Raw genomic sequence first — 23,391 nt, 5'->3', positions numbered from 1 at the left:
CACAATCATTGTTCACACTAATTCGCTTTCAAATTTGGATACTCTAGAACAGCGGTACTCAACCTTTTGACTAAAGCGTGCCACCTAACCCCAAAACTGAAAACCTTTAGTACCACCACTGCATTTTACAATGATTATTTTTCAAATTCTCAATAGAAATATTAAATATATATATTTTCATTTGCACAACTTATTGGATGTTTGTATTAAATATGCACGCATAAAAATATTAAATTAAAAATTTGTTACTATTTTAATTATCAAAATTTTAAGTTATAATATTTAAATTCTAAAATTAGTGTGAAATTGGGGTCTGTTTAAGAAAGATCAATTTCTTTACGGCCTCATTCACATATTTCTGGCCTTATTTCCCTTAGCTTTGACCGTAAATTAGGATCCACTGTTTGTTCCGTATTTATTTTTCATATATAATATGGAAGAAAATCTTTCTTTATACAAATAGGTTGTGTAAAAAGGCAATAAAAATGTAATAGCTTTATCTGAGATGCCTTTTCCTCGGTTCAGCCAAACGTTAACGAGTGTGTTATTTTTGAAATCGTCAGTGCGAGTTCGATCGCAGGAAATTTCCATCAGTTGTTCGTTTCCTTCACGAGGACTTTGAACTTAATAGTAAAAAATACTCTGCTTCTTTTGTGTATAACCTATTTTTCTGTTGCGTACCACCGGTTGAGAATCGCTGCTCTAGAAGCTTAAGAAATATTTCTGCACAACAGTCTAGTATTTTAATGAGGAAGTTTGCACTGTTTCCTACTGAAGACATGAGAAAACCTGCTCCAAGTTCATTTGTGTTAATTTTTATATTGAATTTCCTTTTTTTGGTAATTGTAAGTAAATTAGCTATAATTGCAATGGGAATCAGTTATAATGTTTTGATTAATAATGTATAAAAATTTCTAACTGAGCAATATTTTAATGAACAGAACTCAAAATTTATGTTTGCAATCTTTAAATCACCTATTTAAGCAATATTTTATGATTATGGATACCACCTATGATATTGAGTCTGATGTGAAGCAAGAGTGTCCTTGAACGTCTGAGATCAACACGACACTTGTAGTCACCTTTGTCCCCAGGCTGGGCAGGTGACAAGATTAACACAGGTGGATGGGCGGCGACATCAAAGTAGATTCTATCCAGCATTTCGACTGATGGAAAATGGAGGGCACTTTCGATAGGTCTGTTTCTCACATCCAGCGTATACAGTGGGTTCGGCATATCCATTCTGTACCACAAGATGAGAGAAGCCTCGTCATCTTTCAAAGGAGTTGGTACATTACAAGGAATGAAGGCCTTAGTCCAAGCTATAGCGTGAACTACTGGTATTTCTGAAATCGATAAATATTAAAAAATATTATTATGTACTCCTTTCAAATATGCAATTATCTCAAATATAACGAAGGAAAAAATGAATTTTCTAACGACTTCAAAGAAGCAAGTTTCAAATATAATTTTTATTTGGAATACTAATTCACTTATCATAACAAGAATGAGTAAATAATTGTAACTTTTTTGCGAAAATGTTAAATACTAGAATATATAAACAAACGCAGTTCAATAACCCCCTAAAATGTTTAAGGATATGTAATTATCCTATCTTGTAATTCTTTTTTTTTTTTTTTTTTTTTTTTTTTTTGAACTCAACACTCAGTTTAATTAATATTTAGAGCAATTTTGAGAATTACACAATGAACTAATATTAGTTCTTAGTGCCTAAAATAGCAAGTTAACTAAATATACACTAACTACGACCATCTAGGAACTGCACTGCCAGTTTTGAGTTGAAGATTCACTGTCAAGTAGAACATGCCAGGTCATCTACTAATCATTAGTAAATTATATATTTTTGTCCTTTAAACACGTAAGAGAATGACTGTCACACGACTGTGCCTGAACTTGTAGCTGACCATTTTTGCAACTGGAAGAACATCTCATAATAATTTTAAAGGACGAGCGAGTGTCTGCACCGTATATTATGCTAGAATATATATTTCTTAAGTTTTATTCCATAAAAGGCAATTAGTTGGCTTAAATAGTGTAGGGCTCGTAGCAGATAGTAAGAGAATTTTACCGATGAATTCGGATTCATTCTCCATTAGTCTTAAGTCCATAGGATACTTAATTTTTTAAGCGGACTACGGCAACCTATGTCATTCAGTAATCCTGATTGCTTAGATATTTAGATGAAAATAGTGAGCTCATTAAAATTTTGATTTATGCGTGGCAGGTTATCGAAGTTTTATCTTATGTAGTAGTGAGAAAAACACTGGAAAAGACTTTGCGGTTCTCTTATGCTTCTCCACGACACGATAAATTCTCCGGTTCGGCATGAAAACGAATGGTTTAGACCACTCAGTGATGGGAATTCGGCCCGCGTCCGATACTCGGGAAACAGACCGGGTGCATGATTGGCTTGCGTGGTTTCCCCACGTATAATGTGAATACGAGCCAGATTCCTTTAGAAAGTCCTGCATGAAGATAGCCTTCTTCTATGCAGATAGTCCTCGTGTGCTTTTCCATGCTTAGATAACCTAACTGATCGAGAGAATAAAATTCAAATGAAAGAAAACATAATCGAAGAATCCTACAGTACGTTCATTGATATACATGGAAACTCAATTGGTAATATGCAAATTAGTCTAAAAGCACGCGTTTCAGCTAGAGATGGATATCGAGCAGAATCTCTGCGCATAAATGTTCGCATCAAGAAAACAAATCTGAAGAAATAATGTTTTAGAAAGCGAATTGTGTCTCGAGTTATGAGCACTTAAGTTGCTAACAAATGATTTTCAAATGTGTTTTGAGGTAACCTTAGACACAAAGTTAATACTTAGAGATTTCTGGGAACATCATAGTAATATTTCTCTTTGCTTACGTCTCATTGAAAGTCTGACAGAAAATGACTGACAGGAACTCAAATTCGGCCTGCAGGAAATTATATTGTGTTTCATGCAAGTATTTTGAATACATTGACACTGATGTATGTTATTGCGTTGACAGGAAAAATCATCGGCTTGAAATGTATGAATGAAAACGTGGACATAAGGAGTTTCTAAAAAAAATATTAGGGACAATGACATATCTCATTTAAGCAAAATTTTAAAACGTATATTACAACAAATTACATTAGCTAAATTTTGACTGAATCGAAGGCTCATTGAACCTCAAACAGAACTGAGTGTCGCTGAAAGACAAATAAGTAAAATACCGAAGGAGATGGCCCGGAAAGACCTGATGTTTACCTGAAGTGGAAGATGAAAGCTAATCAATACAATTTCTCCTTCCTAATCACTTTTTCCTCTCTTATGTAGTCTTCCTTCCTTTCGTATGGGTACGCCAAAATTTAACTGTGTATATTTTCCTCTATTGTTTAACATTGTGTTTGTAGTTTTTGTCATAAATATGATGATTTTCTTCGGTTTTAGGTTATGAACTTGTGCACAGGTTATTTTTATGAAGTTATAATAAATAATCATCTGTTTTTAAGGAATGGATTAATCTATTCTACATAAATTTCTATGGAAAGAATAGTTCTGGTTTACGAACATTAAGGATAACGAACAGCTTTCCCAAACGAATTGCATTCGTGTAAGGAGATTTTTAAACTTTCACTATTATTTTCTTACGGGCATCATGATTTCAACTACTGATGATGGAAAATCTTTGTTGACAAATGTCTGTTAGTAGGTATAGTTTCTTTCGAAGATAGCTAGGTTATGTTAGGTTAATTAGTTATGGCAAAGTCTCATCGCAGGACATCACGATAAGTATTAAATTAGATATTTTGAAATTCACATAATTTGCTAAAATTGCTAAATTCTGGCTGAATAGGTCTTGATATTTATGGGTAAAAATTTCAGAAAATTATTTACCGCATCTTCTGCACTTAAATATTTCATTAAAAATCAAATTTTAAATATGGTAAATTCGACTTTCTATTCAAAAACAGTACAGTTAATTTTGATACTTCCTTTGAAACGTATTTAAAGAAAATAAAATAAATGCTTATTCCAAAGATTACAAACTTTTCTCAAAACAGTAGTTTAAAATCATTACCTTGAAATTCGTGGAATTCTAAATAAGACTTTTTACTCAGTTGCTGCGCAATGAACAATGAAGAGACGATGTAAGTCTTGAAATAGACTTAGTCCCTTAAGGGAAGTAAAAGAGAAAAGGGCGATGTTTGGCCAGAGGGTATTGCATTCACTACTGGTTCCTTTTGATGAATTAAGATAATTAGTTTAGAAAGATTGACACTGAAACAAAAGGGAGTGAATAAAGTGATTAAATATTGATCTATTTTGGTTAAGTCTTTTCAACCTAGTATCCGTTAAAATATACTTCAAGAAAGTGAGGATTTTGTATAAGTTTCCTAGAATTTGCTTCACTTGCGGATGAACAAAAACTCATGAAAACAATTTTTGGTTTTGTATGAAATAAATTAGATTTTACGGAATTATAAAACACATTTCAATAATTGAACGAATAAAATATTAGGCTGTATTTCTATACAGTAATATTGCGTAAGAAAAAGTGCTTCTTATTATAATTTCGACAAATGTTTCATTTCTTCGCCGAAGAAACATTTCTTAAGATACCTTCAAGTCTTAAAACGCTTTACATTTGAAGCTTGCTAATAGAATGTAATAAAAGAAATCAGTAAACGGTTCCATACGCAGAAATTAAAAAGCCTAATATTCAATAATAACTTTTATCTAGATAAAATTAATTCTTATCTGTGAGGTAATACTGCCATACCGACATAAAAGCAATAGAATATAAAAAAAGGAACGAATGTAGGATGTTAAGGCAATATTGATGCAATCCTAATTTATCCTAGCTAGGAAACACGTTTCAAAATAGTTATTGTTAACAAATGCAGGAATGCAACCTTATTTTATATCTAAATTGTAAGAAACTTTGCATAACAAAAATCTAAAATTTCTTTTATGGATTTCTAAGCATTTGAATTATTCAGGAATCAAAATTTTCACGAATCTGTCATGGCAATGACCATAAAACAATCGAGAAACTTTCTTTTATAATCTATTCTTGCTCTTATACACATAAAAGTTCAAAAGGGATGCAGTCTTGATTCATGCGTTTTAAATTCTTACCCTCCTTTAAGCACAATGCACACAGTCTTGGGAAGATTCTTTTATGAATACATATTAACCAAATCCTTTGCTAAGTAGAGGAGATTAAGAGCGATAGTATGAAGCTGACTAGTCTAGGAAGCTTGATAACCAGACGACGAGACAAGTTTCCTAATGTCTGTTTGCCACATTCTTATAAAGTAAGATGATATTAACCAAGACTTACAGGAATAAAACCTATTATTCTGAGTCACTTAGTTAAGAATGTAAAAGTAAGTTAGCTCGAGGATTAAAGATTATTTACACGACTGAAGTCTGATTAATATTCAACAAAACTCATAGATTTTGATATATAAATCCTTTTATGCATTCTGATGTCATGCCAGAAGACATGCTTGGTTATTTAATTATCTTTTTGGTACAATTAAAATTTCAGGAGAGTTTCCATATAATTAACTTGAGAGCATTTAGAGAATGCTCGCCACTAGGACAAGTCTTTCCCGTTCAAATGCACTTTTTTTAAGAGGCGAACATGGGATTTTTATGAAATCTGCTCGATCTACTAACCCTTGCACTATGATAGCATAAGGAAAAACTGGCTTAAAAACTATTTAAAAATTTATGAAATTTAGTGTTCCAAGTTTAAATGTTTAATGCCGCCCAACCGGGATAGTAGTTAGTGACTCTGATTCGGCCTCGGGTTCGGATCCCGAAGAAGGCATGGATGTTTGCAAATGTATAGTGTCTGTACGGAATGGGGGCACTCTAAATATGCTGCGAGCTGAAAGTCCTCTCGAGAGGTTGGTGTTAGGGTAAGAGGAGGGGGAGACAATGGGATCAGTCCCCGCCTGCATACTGTTCATCAAAACTGGGAGCGGATCTTAGCAAAGTCGTACTGTCACCTATATGGTGCTCACAGGCGCAATCTTTCACTCCTTGTCGCGATGAAAATTTCGTGGGCTTGTTCTGAAGTTATTGTCAGACAAGTGAGATAAGTCACAATAACAACTTAGGTATAACAAAAGTATTTCAAGATAAAAATTTGAAACAGAATATTGTTGGGTGTGATTTCCTTATACAGTTATTTATTTGACTTTTCAGTTTAATTAAGTCATTTCTATCCCAATTTAATTTGGGATTAACATCACTTTCCATTTATTAAACATAAATTACACTGGAATTGAATCCGAAGATGTAAAAAACTGCTAATTCATAAGTTCAAATTTTGCAGTAAAAACAAAAAACTGTCCCACTTACAAGAATGTCAGAAAAGGTTTAAAAATCGCTGAATTACCTGGATCCTAGTTACACCGATCTCATGACTTTTTGTTGTTGATTTCTGACATTGTTTTGAAGAAAGGGACAGTTTTTTTGTTGTACTATAAAATTTGACTTTGTGACAAAAGTTTACATCTTCCGATTTATTAGTCTTCCAAAATACAGAAAATTATTTTGATTGGAATAACTTTGTAACCTAATTGAATAGTGTTAATCAGGTATATATTTTCTCTCATTGAATTGAATGGATGTGAAGTAATGGTGTAATTCAGTAGCGACAAATTTTCCTCTTCGAATTGGTAATTATGAGTAATAGTTAGGAAAACAGTATTTATTAAGGGCAGAAAGTGCTGTATTCATTAAGCAACCATTTTACACATATTTCTCAAACATTCCTCTTCATGTAAAAGAAAAACGCTTTCTATCCAAGATAATTTTGAGTATTCAAGAAAGGAAAACTGCAATTACCTCTGAGTAAAATTGATTACTCTTAAGATTATTTGGGTCAAATCTGAAGGTATTTCAAATTCAAAATGGAAAACTATGTAAGGAAAATAAATGACAGTTCTACATTAAAGGTTGAGCAAATCATTGTTTGCCAGTAATGTTCCAAGTTTGAAACTACGTCAACACAAAGAATTCCTTTTAATCACATTAAAGGATTAAAAGATTATTAATGAATTTTTATGGGTTTGAAAGGCTCTTTGAATAAATGAAAATAACCATCTTCTGTTGGAAGCTTTTGCATTTAGAGCATGTATATTCGTTTAATAAAATTATAAGCATTTATAAAATACATTCATGTATATAATGAGAAGAAATGTCTGTATGTTTCATAGGTAGAAGAATGACTGCTATAGTTTTGAAATTTTAATAGTTCTAGAATAAATGTTTTGCATACTAGTTGCTACCTATATCAGTTTGAAAATATTCAAAGAATTTGTAATAGATATAGATAAAAAACACAGATCAAATAAATAAGCAAAAAATCCTGACTTTAATACAATCTAATATTTTATCTTAGCTAGAATGAAAACAATAACAGCAACATGATATAATTTGATATGTCCTCCAAATAATGTTGTGAAGTGACGCTGACTGAATAAAGATTAATTTTTAGTCCAAAGGGCTTTGTCCCTGAGGGACTACTGTTTTCGTTTTGCGATTTTGCGTCGAATGACTCTGAATGTCCGTTTCACTTTTCAAACTATTGACAACAAATATTATCGCCCTAATTGACAAGTCAAACAACAAAAATCAGCGTTAATTTCCAAAATTTTCACAGGAGTAGTTTCGATGGTTTTACCGAACCAACATCCTCAGCTGCAAAACTGCAAATGAACAAGATAGGAAATAATTATTAGATAAGATAAGAAAGCCTGGACAAGAATAAGCAAGTGGCGCCATCTGTTGGTGAAACCAGAACTAAAACATAATTCTTTAAAGGCCAAAGGCAAAAATGGATTGGAATTAGGATCGTTAACAAGAACAGAAAGATTTTTTTGAATGTGAAATGCCTCTAGAAAATCCATTTCTCCAATGGAAGATGTTTTTTCAATAATTTTGGCAGCAGAAAAATTGAAAGTGTGATTTTCGGACTAACAATGTTGAGCAACAGAAGATTTCTGTGTTTCCTTTTTTCTAGCATATGCCTCATGTTCCTTGACGCGAAATTTTAAGGCTCTCTTAGTTTGGCCAATGTAAATTAAACCACACTGACAAGGAATCCTATAAATACCACAAGAATTCATATCCGGTATGTGGTCCTTGAGTATGGAGCTCGGAATTTTATTGATGGGAGAATAAACAACCCGAAAGTTAAATTTCTGCAAAATATGTGCAACTCTTTAGCTAATTGATGGAAAGAAGGGAATGACAACAGAATTTTTATAATCTCCCAAAACAAGAGTGTGCCTTTTAGTGTGTTGAGATGAGAATTTTTTAACTATTGACAGGGGCTTTTCACCCAACATTATTAATCACGCAGTTAAAAGATTCTCATCTCAACACACTAAAAGGCACACTCTTGTTTTAGGTGATTATAAAAATTCTGTTGTCATTCCCTTCTTTCCATCAATTAGCTATAGAGTTGCACATATTTTGCAGAAATTTAACTTTCGGGTTGTTTATTCTCCCATCAATAAAATTCCGAGTTCCATACTCAAGGACCCCATTCCGGATATGAATTCTTGGGGTATTTATAGGATTCCTTGCCAGTGTGGTTTAATTTACATTGGCCAAACTAAGAGAGCCTTAAAATTTCGCGTCAAGGAACATGAGGCATATGTTAGAAAAAAGGAAACACAGAAATCTTCTGTTGCTCAACATTGTTGGTCCGAAAATCACACTTTCAATTTTTCTGCTGCCAAAATTATTCAAAAAACATTTTCCATTGGAGAACTGGATTTTCTAGAGGCATTTCACATTCAAAAAAATCTTTCTGTTCTTGTTAACGATTCTAATTCCAATCAATCTTTGCCTTTGGCCTTTAAAGAAATTATGTTTTAGTTCTGGTTTCACAACAGATGGCGACACTTGCTTATTCTTGTCCAGGTTTTCTTATCTTATCTAATAATTATTTCCTATCTTGTTCATTTGCGGTTTTGCAGCTGAGGATGGTGGTTCGGTAAAACCATCAAAACTAGTCCTGTGAAAATTTTGGAAATTAACGCTGGTTTTTATTTTTTGACTTGTGAATTAATACTTATTCGGCGTGTGTTTGTGTCTTTATTATCGCCCTGTATTACATTTGAAGAAATTAAATAATGAAGAGTCTGTGTAAATGTATGTACTATATGTTTCGCGCATTGTGATAAAACGATGGTACGTAGAGCCATCAAATTTTGAATTACGTAATTCTACTGAGAATATGGGCATCTGGAATTCCAAATTTGAAATTTCGAATTTGTTTAATTATCGATTTCATATTTTGTAAAATTTTAACGAATTTTTGACTAGCAAACTCAAGGATTGCAAATCGAGCAGTGGCAACGTTGTACAGAAAAAAAAACATTTTTAACTCCAGCTCGGGAGACTGTGTATCGGGAATTCTAAAGATATGCTGAATTTAAATTTATTTTGCGATATTGCTCTTGAACTGAATTTTATGGTTTAAGTGTGAACAACGTGATATTTAATAAATAAAGGTAACACACAAAACGTTAAAAAAACACCCATTTGGACGTAATTTAAAATCTGAAAATCTTCAGATTTTTTTTTTTTTTATAAATTTTTGTATTGCTGATTTTGTGGTTTCTTTTACTATTTGCTGAAAAAGTTTCACTTTTAAGTTTTTCCAGTCCTTCATTTTTTTATCACGTTTCATGTCAGAAAAGAGGTATAATATAAGAGTTATTTATTTTTATTAAGATCCGTTTTGCAATAAAAATGGAACAAAGAAATGTTAAAACAATTTTTTCTGCATTTATTCGGAATTCATTATTTTTTTACATAATTTTCGTGTCAGTTTAAACATTTATTATAATCAAGAACGAGTTTTAGTTTTCTCCCAAACAGAACACTGAAGTCATTGATAAACTTAAAAATATTTCCCCACTTCGTTCCATTATGGTTTCATTTGATGTCAAATCATTGTTTACTAATGTTCCGGTCGAAGGAGCACTAAATTGTCTTGAAACTAGGCTTCGGGAATTTTACTTCACACATACTGAAATTAATGAGTTGGTTTCGCTTACTAAAGTTTCTCTAAGTCAAACCCACTTTGTTTTCCAAAATGCATATTTTCGTCAAGTTGAAGGATTGGCTATGGGTAATCCTCTCAGTCCGGTACTTGCTGACATTTATATGCACTATTTTGAGATGAAATTATTTGATAAATTATCTTTTCGTCTTTGGATTCGGTATGTTGACGACACTTTCGCACTTTTTGACGGTTATAAAGAGGATTTATCCGAGATTCTATCTATTATGAATTCAATTGATCCAGCCATCCAATTCACTCTTGAAATTGAATCCAACAATTCCCTCCCCTTCCTCGATATTCTTATAATCCGCAATGAAACCGATTTTAGCACCACTGTGTACCGTAAACCCTTTGCAGTTTGTTTACCACCCCATGCCAAGTCATGCCACACTGTTAAGCAAAAAATGGCTTCTTTTTACTATTATGTTTTCCGCGCGCTAAAAGTTTGTTCCTCTGAATCTTTGCTTACCAATGAACTTAATTATTTGAGAGCAGTTGCGATTGACCGTGGATTTTCTCCCGTGATTATTGAAAAAGCCGTCAAAAAATTTTCAGATTCCCATCAAAGAAGACATTCCACTGTTAGAAATATTATCAATGACCTTGTCGTGCTTCCATTTTATCCTTCTGTTAGCTATAAATTTGCACGAATTCTCCAGAAATTCAATTTTCAAGTCGGTTTCTCCCCTATTAATAAAATTCACCCTTCGATTCTAAAAGATCGCGTTTCTGTCTTGAATTCTTGGGGAATTTATAGTATATCATGTCAGTGTGGTTTAAGATATATTGGCCAAACAAAAAGAGCGTTGAAGTTTCGTATCAAGGAACATGAATCTTATGTCAAAAAAGGGGAAATTAACAAGTCTTCAATAGCGTATCATAGCTGGACTTTTAACCATAATTTTGATTTTAGGTCTGCAAAAATCATCCAAAAGGCTTCTTCCATAGGCGAATTGGATTTTCTTGAGGCTTTTCACATTCACAAAGATTTAGAAAGTTTAGTTAATGATTTGAAGTCCAATCCAGTCCTTCCTAATGCCTTTAAAATTCTACTATCTTAATTCAATTATTTTTGCCGATAGATGGCGTTACCTCCTCGCACTTGGTACTACCAGAGGGTATAAAAATCCGTTCAGTGGTTGCTTTCCATTATTTGAAGTTCAGATTTTGAGCGTAATGTGCATTTGCCCCTCGCTCCCTATTTTAACTTCGCTAATATTTCTTTATGCTTGATCAGACAGCCTGGCTCAGTAAAAGTAGGCGACCAGTGCAACTCTGATTAAAAATCTAGTTATAACCACGTGCAGTGCTGATAAGCACCACGTGTTTCTGTGATTCCTATTTTCTTCTTTCTATGTATTTCTTTCTCCTGATGAGGAGGGACCTTTAGCTGCCCTCGAAATCGATTGAGTGTTTCATTATACCTACGCTAAATATAAGGTTGTTTTTTACGATTGCGATTTTGACTGAAGCAGCTTATTTTGCAGCAGCGTAGTTTTGAACACTGTCGCAGGTTGTTAGCTTGCTATGTGTAAACTTGTTCAAGAAACCTCTGCCAAGATTTCAAATGAAACTTTTATTGAAAAGAACGGAATTTGTTCCGAATGACACAGCTTATCGAGGGGAGATTGTGGATGCCCGTCCACGTGAACGGTAAGAGTCTGCGCATCCTTCACCTCTTTGATTAAAAATGAATTTAATATTTTCAGACTCCAAAGAACAACAACGACAACAAAAACAAAAAAAGGAGTCTCTTATATAATGAGTCATTTTGTAGATGGAAGTTGTAACATTTAACTTTCTCTTCTTTTCTTTCGTACTGTGTAAAAAATAAAATACATATTGTTTGGATTACCTTAGGAGAAGCAAGAGTTTTAACTATAATACTATTTTTTGCTTATTGATGGTTAAAACCGGATAACTTTCCTTTCTTAACGCCACTTGCTCAAATGTTGTGTTGGCATGAATTTTAATCTCAGTTGCCTTAACCAAATCGCCCGCGTTTTCACACGGCTGACCGGAGCGCGATTCGTTGTAGAGTTATGAGGTTTCATTTAATTTATCTAACAGTTAATTTTTATTGTTAAACAACTTTCCTTTGATTCTCGTTTTCAACCCACGCTTTCTTACCAGAATGTTAATAAGCTAGCGAGGCTGTTTCAAATGAGGTAGAAAGAAATAGTATATAAAGAAGGTTTTTGAAGATGATTTTAGAGCGTGTGATGCCTGCTAAAAGGTTACGTTGATAACTTGATTTACTAGTGATTAGAGTTCTATGGTTATGAGTGCTTCTAATCAGTAGGCTTCATTACGCCAACTTCTACAAGTCAGTGTCTTCCTACGCGTTAAATTATCCTGTGAGCCCTTAGGTTAAACTTAATACATTTAATTTTAAGTTCATCGTTAATTTTTGAGTCAAGCGAAAAAATGTTGGCTTCCGTAAGCACGAATCAGTGCCATCTGCGATTATATTGAGTTAATAAAAGTTTCTTTACAACCTTCTCTGAACGTTATCGTATTTAAGACTTCAGGATAATTCTTTACATAGTCTTTTAAGCGCCGTTCACACTGGAACATATCGGAGCTAACGAACACATCCGACGCAAGCAACACAGCCGGTCAGCTAGAAAAAACCAGTTTTTCGTCACTACGGGCCCAGTTGAAAAATCTGAACTTCACGCAAAACGGAGCTAGTCGACACATGGAACCGACCAATCAGGAGAGTATTTCAAATCATCAGCAGCAGCTTGCGCGCTAAGTTCAATAAACAACATGGCTGAAGATATGAGCGACGATTGCAGTCTAATTGCTGAAATCCAGCGACATCCCGTTATATGGGATAACAGACTTAAGGAATATAAAAATTAAAAAAAAAAAAGAATGCGCGTGGATGATGATTGCGGATCGTCTCCATCGGAATGGTAAGTAATTTTCTTTTTTCTACATTTTTGTGTTTAGATTTTGAATCCGGAGTATTAACTGAATTACTGATATCAATGATCTCAGATAATATATCTATTTGTATTATAAAGTTAGCAATGAAATTAAAAGTAGTGAAAGCAAAACATGAACAAAAGCGTTAATGTAATTTTTGTCTTCCTTCTTAACTTTTCTCTTCATAAAAAGAAAGGTACTGTTTATTGCCTCATATAATAAAATAAATCGCACAAACTTTATAAATTCGCGCACTCTCTAATCAATTGGAATAAAAATACTATTAATAACAATAAAACATGTTTTTATTTTTCTAAATAATTTTTGATGATTTGGAACCTGTATACTTAATGACCAATTTTGAACAAAAGGAAAGAATAACCCCTTGCCATACTTAATTAGTCAACCCAGAAAAGAATAAGCTTATGCTTCCGAAGAATACGGGACGCTATAATCACTTTCCTTGAACAATTTCATCTATTTCCGCAGTTTACTATCACTTATTGAATACTTGCTCTTTATATTTTCGTGCTTTGCTGTTAAGAACCAACGACCGACTGTATTTCTCAGTCAGAAGAACGCTTGCTTTCCTTAAGCATTTTAACCTAGGAAGCGCACATACCCACGCCATGAATACAACTGGTGTCATATTTTGCTCAAAGAATACCTAGAGTTTGTGTGGGTACTCATTCTTACGCACGCTAGAAATTTCAAGTAGTATTTTTTAAAAATGGGCAATAAGAAACTTCAAAGAATAATCTGCATATTGTTATTCTGAGCAGGTATATGTTTTTAGGTAATTTCTTAATTAATTTGAATACATATGCTTTAAATGAGATTTGTTAATTATCGGATGCACATAATTTTGCTTGTGTACCAATTCCTAATGGACTTAATGCCCACTGAACCGATAATAGCTTTATAAAATTTATTTTTACCAAAAGAAACAATTTACAGTTCTAGAACATTCCACAAACGTATTCGTTCAGCTCTTCACAGTATCGCAGAGTACAGTCAATAGCTCTCTTCAGTCTTATATAGTTTCTTCCGGCTGCCGAGAAATCTCTAATACCTTCCATCTGTCGAAATTTCTGGAAGCCATATGAGGGCCGCATACGGATAAAGTTTCATACAGAAATCAGTTACAGTTATTCAGTAACAGTATTAATTACATTTATGCAGGGACCGGACCAAACGTTCGCCAAATGGTCGCCACGTTTGTGACTTTTGGGGATTTCTCGCCAAATTTGGAGACAAAAATAAGTCACCAAAACCATTGCCAGCTTAGCGATGAATGCCAATAAGTGAGATAGCCATTTACTCAGTGTTAAATAGACTTACTTCTGTATTTTTATTTTTCCGGCAGAGCTTCATCTCTTTCAAGCATTTCGTGCTATATTATACAAAAATATTACATTTCACCGCATTTTCATACATGTACAAATTTCGTAACAATATTTATTTGAAAGATGTTACGTTATACTTATTAACATATGTAACAATGTGAGAGCGATTAAATTTATTATAAAGTAGAATTTATATTTTATAAAAATATATTCTTCTAATTATTATGTAACTTTATGAAAAAACTTTGAATATCAATTTTTGAAACTGATATTACAGGAAATTTCAAAGAGAATCGGTCAATTTGAAATGCGTAATTAGTAATTTCGTTCTTCTGATGAGGAGGGACCTTTAGTTGCCCTCGAAATCGATTGAGTGTTTTAACATATGTACGCTAAATACAAGGTTGTTATTGCGATTTTAACAGAAATTGAAGATAAATTTTTTTGGCTAGTCATGAAGCATTTTTACAAAAGAAAGTTAAAGGTTTCCAGTTAAATGTTTATGTGAACTACATGCCAAATTCTGTCAAATGCGTTCCACGTTTCCCAAAGATTAAATCCACATGGGACCGTTAGGTGGTTTCTTTTTACTCAGACAATCTGTATCTTGGAATTTTTTTATACCATTGCCTAATGCTCCGAGTGGTAGGTTTTCGAACATGTTTCGAACATTATCAAAAAGTTCCCTGAACAGTTGCTATGGTCTCACAACTCGCGAAGCGCCGACAACGAAACGATTTCTGTTGCGCCGTCTACATAAACACTGAAGTGGCACGAAGAAAAACCTTTAGTGCTACTTGTTGCCAACGGCATGCAAATCGAGATTGACCTCTTTCTATATGTATATTATTCGATCAAAACAGATTAAAAACCAATACTTATTATTATTTTTTTTTAAATCGGAGGAATCTTTATGATACATTCTACGGTTACTAAAACTTTATTAGCATAATTGCAGTTTTCAAGTTAACAATAATTATTTTTTTCTTCTTGATGAATCACAACAATTCACTTGAACATTGGATGTAAATTTCTGCAATCTTGTCGATTCAAATGCATAAAGTGCATAAATTTTACTTAAAATTGATGCTTCCACTAATATTTTTCGTTACAGATAGAAAATATTTTTTCAGTTATTCCATTTCACATATTTATTCGATTTGCATATTTATGTAACGTTAAAAGTATTTCTTTTAAATTTAGACAGCTAAGCTTAAGTGTTTTGTATTTAGATTTGTACTCATGCGAATTTGCTTCATTCGTGGTTTAAATGTAAAAGAGAAGATAAAAAAAGATGCTGATGAATTATCAAGGCTCTTAGTTTAACTAACACATCCTTCTCATAGAAAACTTTAATTTTCCGATATGTGATTTCAGACTGCATAGCTGAAAATGCCGAAAGAATCTAGAATTTCTTCATTTTCAAGCTATTAATGTGATTTTATTTTGATTGAATTTGGATTTTGATTCTTACATTTTAATTTAGGAGAAGTAAAACAAAGTGAATAAAAAACAAAGTAGAAAGTAGTCGTTTATCACAGACTCTTTTCCTTTTGACTTCCCATAAAACTGAAAAAAAAAAAGATTATAAAATGATATGGTTCAGTTAGTACTGAATTTATATTAAGCTTTTAATCTAATCATTACAGTACTTACCTATGAAATGAAAGGTCTTAGTGCGACTCCGGACAATTAGGCAATGCTAAGTAACAAGGTAGAGAGCTTTCCTAGTATATCAATATCAGAACTAACAAGAATGAGAAATCTTCTCTAAACAACAGATTCCTCCCAGTGTCATATCATACTCGATAACACATCTTTGAAGTCAAAGCTCACATGTACCACATACTCGCTCAGTGTAATGGGACTTGTTCTCAGTACAGACAAACATTGGATTTCATGTTGCAGACTGGGAGAAAATCAAGGGCCTTAGAGTGCAGTGTTCATATGCTAACCTTAGGGGAAGTCTGTGTAATGTTCTCTTCCCTTTACAGAAAAGATAAGCTAAACACTTATTTTCTATCTAAAATAAAATACGCTTAATTTCAGATTTGAAGTGTGTTTTTGGGCCACTCATTACAATATTAGCAAGCGGTAGTTGATGTTGTCAATGGACGATAACTTTACACTGAAACCGAAGCTTCCAACTTAAATTAATAGACGTCATCGCAACCGAACTTAAATAGTGACTGACCTTTTGTCTGTAGTTAGTTACGATGTGTGTTCTGACTAATACTAAATTTTCAGTAGCATTGTTTCTGAACAATTTCAAGTGCGTCGGCAATATTTCTCCTTGAGTAATTTGGGCATGTAATGTAATATGATATTTGTACCATTCAAAGGATATTTCATAAATTTTGAAAAATGTACGTCTGCAATAACGCGCAATAACATTTCAGCTCTAAATAGGCGCACAATGAAGGTATGCTAGATCGTGCTCATAGTAGACGATTTTTAAAGTACAAAATATGATAAACAATTACAGGAGTTCAAAATTGTTTCATTACAGGACAAATATATTGTACTTAGAAAGAAGCGTGCTGTATGAAAGCGAAAGTATTTCTATATAAATTTATAGCATATTTAAATGAGAAAACATGAATGCATCAATTTTAAACTAATTAAATAAAGGCAAAAGTTTTCATGTATATAAAATTCAATTAAAAGTTTTAGAAAATTAATTATGCTTACAACTAAAGATAGAAGATTAATAAAATTTTTGCGTGACCACGACATTTTATCGTATGCTCGTTTCGAAGAGCTGGCAGTAATTTCATTGTACTGGGATATAAACTTCTAGACTTATGACAGCAAATCACTTGCCACGCAAATATGTTTGTTGACTTGTCCAACTTAAGAGGGGGTATGCCGTTCACCAGATCTACAATTTGGCAAATTCATTGGACAACACTCTTCCTTGACTGCTTGGTTTAATTGAGTAAGACTTTTCTAACTGCTTTGTTACTTAGTATACGTTTTCTTTGTATTTCGACTCCAACAGCATATTTTGTTCTTATTAAAATTCGTAGGAATAATTCAAACCAAATTGATTAAACAAATCATTAATTTTTATTTTAAGGATTAAAAATTTTTAGAAACTTATTTCCAATAAATAATTGTAAAAGTACGGAATTGGAATTTTTTTTAAGTCTCTATATTAAGGTACGTAGTTGAATTCCTGTGATTTTAAATGAGTACACTTTATTATTATTGTAATTAACACTTAAAGTTTACTTAAGTTTTTCTACTGTTTAACTCATTTGTATGATTCTTAATTTCTTTAAAAAATGGAAATTTTCTTAATTTGGAGGAAAAAAGTAGAATAGCATAATATACGTAGCGCATTATTTACATCTGATTGTAACAAACAACATCCAGTTGTTACTTGAAATATAAGCGTAGTAAGAATTTTAGTATCAAGAACTAAAACGATAGTTACATTTTACTTATTAACTGAAATTTCATAGATCGAAATAAATGTACTGAAAGAAAATTTGATGCTGTGTATTCGAAATAGCATACGTTTTCCCTTATTACAAATATTATGTATTGTTAAATAGCTTAAGTTCACGCCGGGAAATAATGTTATGAATCCTGGTCACGGCACCAATGTTATGAAGAAGAAAGTTTCGACACCAAGGTTAAATAGCTTTACTTCAAGGTACCATGTTATATCTGAAATTCCTATATGTTAAATGTTAAATATGAAACTACTTGCCGTGAAAAGGTTTCTTCTTCCTCTTAGGGAGGAAAACTAAACTCTTAAGAATTTGCCTACTAACAAGCTTTTAGTGATCGTATAGTGAAACGTGTACAGCATTTTTGCGTTGTGAAAAAAAAATGCATCCCGGGACCGCGCCGTGAGAGGATCGAAACATAAGAAAAACCTATACAAGAAATATAGGAAAAAACATATTAAATATATAAAGAAAACATACTATAAGAGGTTCCAGATTAAATATCAGTTTATTCAATTACAACACAATAAGAAAAATCTTAACCTCATCTGAGAGTCTGTTCATTTCAATTCATAAAAAAACTTAAGGTTTGTCTGGTGATTTAAAAGAAAGGAAAGGGAACAATTTATGGCCTGAGAGTTAAATTTTAGATTCGACGTTGTTTTTTTTTCTGCTAAGGACGTTTTTGAAAAGCTTGCCTAAAGTTCAAACACACCAAAAAAAAAAAATAAAACTTATCTTGAAGGGACATCTTGAAGCGGAGGACTCTTATCTTATCCCGCGTTGATGTCGGCCGGGCTCATCTTGACACTGGTTCCAAAAATGTAGACCCACTTCACTACTGTAGAACAGAAACAGGAGCACTGCTGCCCAGGACGGCTATCCGCTTGGTCTTGAAAGTCCTGTCAACACGCAGGTAACTCGTTCAAATTTCGCCGGTCAGAAAACGTTGTTGCTAGGAAATTACGGCTCGCCTGTTCTTACTCATCCCAAGAGCAAGCTTCACGGGTAACGTCCCAAGTAAGTTCCAGAGTAACATCCACAAGTCCAGCCAACCAGTAAGTGCGCGAGTCCAAATGTAAGTGTCCAGAGTAAGTGTGTATCCAACTCGAATTTCCTTCGTCTCCTTCACCAAACGGGCTCCCACTATGGCTTCACTTATCGCCCCCTTAATTATGGCAAAATCTTCGTTTTCAACTCCAGAATGCGGAAAAAAGGGTGATCGCGCATGCGCGCCCTTCTTCACTTAGCCAACAACCGGACCCTCAATCGCCAAAACCTGAATGACTTACATTGAAAGACAAGTAGCAACCTTTGACCTTTCCGTCACGTACTTTCCTCTCTTAAGGTCAACTAACAATGAAAATTCTTTCTCGAACATTCTAAAGCGCGCGAAATCATGACTTGGCGAAAATTGCCTCCCTTTCCCTGCTTCTTTCACAATGAATAAAAGTTTGTACAAGATTTGCAAATAAAAGAAAATAAATAATATTCATTTATACTAAATAATATTTCCCGAAGCATCTGTTTCTCCCCAAAATTAAAGCCTTAAAATAAATAATTCATAATCAAATAAAAATTAAGATTTCCATAAATCATAAAATCATTAACCTAATTTTTTTATAACGCTATCAGATAATTTCTGTACATAACAGTATTTCTTTTCATTTATTACCTTATTTCACGAGAAAATGTTTTCTGCATAGTATCCAAATGTTAATGTTGTATTGAAATATACGCTGAAATGCTTTGACCAAAATTTGATGACATTAAAACTTGAGGTTTTCACTCGAGATATAAAGATTAATTGTTTATGTATTCAAGCCATTTATTCAACTGTTTAGCCAACAAGGAATAGAAAATTAATATTCAGTGTGTCTGGCCTTTCTTGTCCCATATTAAGTAGTAAATTTTAAATATCCAGCGAAAGGTAACTTTCTTTGGGCCTCATTTAATACAACTCGTCCTACATGTATATGCCAGCGCCAGCAAACCATTGATACTTTTGTTTTGCGTATAACATTTGTATAGGGACAAGCGTTTTGTTAGAAGTTGTTCCTAATACCGTAAAATTGGAAAAAAAAATTAGAGAGTAAATCATTAACTTGTAGGCCTAGCAATCAATAAATTTAACTTGATTTACATTTCTATTTGAGAAAGTAAAATAATAAAAATAATAAGCTGGTATACCGAAGAGAAGTAGTTAGATTCCCCTACCGAGTTATAGAGTCTTGTTAAATTTATAAACATTTATTTGGCTATTGTTGTACTGTCAGTTCTACTGAAGCAGTTTTTGTTTGTATTCTCTCTTTGTATTTAAACTACCGGTTTCTGTTAACAATGCATTTTTTATATCTGATTAGTCTTTATGTATTTAAAAAAATTACAGTTTAATTTAATAATTATAAAAAATAATTAAAAACACTAGAAAACTGAAAAAAATTAAATAATGAAAAATATGTATGAATGTATGTATATTTCTCGCTCTGCGAAAAAACAACGGTAGAGACATCAAATTTTCAATAAGTTATCCTCCACTAGAATATCCACTGGAAGCCCAAACTTGGAATATGGAATTTGTTTTATTATCTATTTCACATTTTGAAAAAAAATTAACAAATTTTTTATTAAGAAACTTAACAAACACAAACAAGCAAACAAAGGAGGGAAAAAAATTTGGCTCCAGCGCGCGAGACTGTGTATCGGAAAATCTAAAGATATGATCATTAAAAAATTATTTTGTGATATTGCTTTTGAATTGAATTTTATGGTTTAAGTGCGAAGAACATGATATTTAATAAATAAAGGTAACACATAAAACGTTAAAAAAACGGACCCCTTTGGGCGTAATACAAAATCTGAAAGCTTCCAGATTATTTTACTTATTTTTTTAATTTTTATTTTTAGCATAGGAATTTGTATTTTTGGAAATAAATAAAATTAGTCCTTTTTACTTCTTTGTACGAAGTAAAGGAAGTATTGTAATCATGAAAAATTCCGGAGGTATCATACTTCAAAGAAAGTATCCAGTTTGAGCGCTATCGAATACAATTTAATGAAGTTCTGGTGTGACATCTGTACGTAAGGACAGAATAAAGGACTCTTTTTCTCAAAACGGGTTGCAAAAAGGATTTAAAATGGATTCGGAAGAGTTTTTTCGTGACATCTGTACGTACGTACAAATGTATGTATTTCGAATAACTCAAAAACGAGTAGCAGAACGTTGAAATTTTATATATAGGATTGCTATAATATGCAGTTGTGAATCGGCAGAGCCAAAAGTATATAAACATATATACCCACTCTGTTACTCGGCTCAGTAAGCTCATTTTTTTATTCTTATATATTGGCAAATTGCGCCTTTTTTGCTTTAAAATTGATTGAATTATATTGTTCTTATCTTCCGATTAATGTTTTTATGCCTTTAGTTTATCTGCATGCAATAGTTGTACAATTATCAACAATTTAAAAGTTGCTTAAGTGCGTCTAAGGTTAAGTTTTGTTTACCGTAGCAGCCATATTTGTTTACATTTGTAACTTAGCCGACTAGTGGATGTGTTGCAAATCTAGAGAAACTAAGCTTCGCAACAACAAAGCAACATCTTTTATTATTGCGAACTAGATTGTACTTAATCCATTCTGATGGAATTATCATTTAATTCAGTTCCTGCACCTTCAGTGTCTTTTTGCCGAGTGGGCTATAAATTAAACTTTCAATTTTGTGCACTGGAAAACTGTTGCCTGTTGGCGGAATTGCTTGTTTTTGCGTAGAAACGCTTTTCAATTTTTAATGAAGATATTTTGAGGTTTTATGTATTTTTACCTTGCTGCGAAGTGAGAACTGAATTGAATCAGAAATATATCTAATGAAATTCGAGGAAACAGGTGTTTCATATTAGCAGCAAGTATTGTCGCCAGTCTGGCTCGGACAGAGGAGAATGCTTATGGCTAGCGCATGCGCATTATGTCTGTGAAAATGATCTGTGAAAAACTCTTTTTCATGTTTAATTTCTTTTAAACATCGTTTTAGAGTTATTATAGTATCTGAATAGAACATGTGGCAACGATTAGATAATTCTTCAGATGATATACGTTTTGTGCTTTCTAAGTTATAAAACGAATGAGATGTAACGCTAAGTGAACCTACCGCCACAGTGTCGCTACGGTAAATAAATATACTGAATTTTAATGAGTACATTTATTCTGTTGTGGTTTATGCGCTACCGAAGAAGTAGATTTAATTCAATAAGTTTAAATGAAATGCAGGTGTGGTGATGTGTATTTAATTAAGGCAAAGCACACTAGGGCTATCTGCCTAAGGGGAGGGATGCCTTCGTGGAGGACTTTCTAAGAGAAAATGGCTCGTATACATGTTACACATGGGCAAAACCACGAAAAGACCCATGCAGCCAGCCCGTTCACGGGATTCAAACCTCGGACGAACTACCAGTGTTCAGCGACTTTACCGCTCGGCCGCTGGTGGGCAAATGAAATGCAAGAAAAAATAATTTAATATTCCGCACAAGTAAGTTATGTGGTGTATTCATCAGATTTTTTACATTTGTGTTTAAATGACATTGCTTAAAAGTGCTTTGGTTTTAGATATAAGACATAAAGCTCGCGACAGTTTTTTTTCTTGGAGCTTTGATTACCGGGAAAACCAATAAGCACCTACTTCTCATTTCCATATAACTGTGGCCTTCGAAAACGATTCTAAACTTCTCATATGTTAACTTTTAATTCCAGCAATATATTAAGATATGAATGAAGCATATTAATTTAATACAACGTTCAGTGAATGATTAAATATTATAAATTCATTATTCTAATATATTCTGTATGTTTATGTATTTATAACTAATTACCAACAGATTGTTTCGATTGATTTCGATTAAATTTAATAGGTCTTGATTTATTGGTCTTAGAATTTGGAATTCTAAGTAAGGACGTAAGAGCTTTCATTGCAAAATTGGTGACTGGTCCCTAGAATATATTTAATAAATAAATTATATTTATTTATTCAGATGATTTTGGAGTTCATACTAAACCTCTCTTTCCTTTTATTTTGAAGTCTATACAATGCAAAATCTTTGTAGTCCCATATCCAAGTAGAAATTAAGCAAGAAGTATTTTTACATTTTATTATTAAACAAATTATCTACATTTTTATTTTTAGTACTTGAAATAATAAAAAAAGGCTATTTTTAAACTTAAACTAGTTAATTTTTAATATAGAGTTTACATGATTTGTCATCTGTTTATATTACTTTGAATTACACGCAGTATAAATATTTAATATGTAGTTAACAATAATTTTTTTTTAACAGTAAGGAATTTGTGTATCCATAAAAACCCATATATGTTACTTGCGATGATATTATAACAAAGGCAGTGCCAAAATTATCTAAATAGCATCTTTGTATAGTTATTTGAACGATAGGCTTTGATTCTAGGTAAAATATTTTCTATATGATATAAAATCAGGATAGCTGCTTTAGGTAATTTTCCCTGCAATTAAATACACTGAAAAGTCAAAACATTATGCTCACCTATTCACA

The 23,391-nt window shown here is 32.7% G+C and overlaps 1 protein-coding gene across 1 annotated transcript in view; it reads right to left on the bottom strand.

Moving 5' to 3' along the window:
- LOC118198089 (uncharacterized) overlaps positions 1 to 23,391 on the bottom strand; it is a 357,202-nt gene that overhangs the window by 225,362 nt on the left and 108,449 nt on the right. The window contains exon 7 of the mRNA XM_085819674.1: positions 1,008 to 1,346. Within this exon, the coding sequence (XP_085675800.1) occupies positions 1,008 to 1,346 (339 nt within the window). The remainder of the gene's footprint in view (positions 1 to 1,007; positions 1,347 to 23,391) is intronic.

The sequence above is a fragment of the Stegodyphus dumicola genome, chromosome 6, assembly GCF_044657685.1.
Source record: "Stegodyphus dumicola isolate Sdum_Otavi_A_Nest chromosome 6, ASM4465768v1".
NCBI lineage: Eukaryota > Metazoa > Arthropoda > Arachnida > Araneae > Eresidae > Stegodyphus > Stegodyphus dumicola.
The sequence above is the reverse complement of the archived record's forward strand: the minus strand, read 5'-3'. Positions and strand labels throughout refer to the sequence as shown.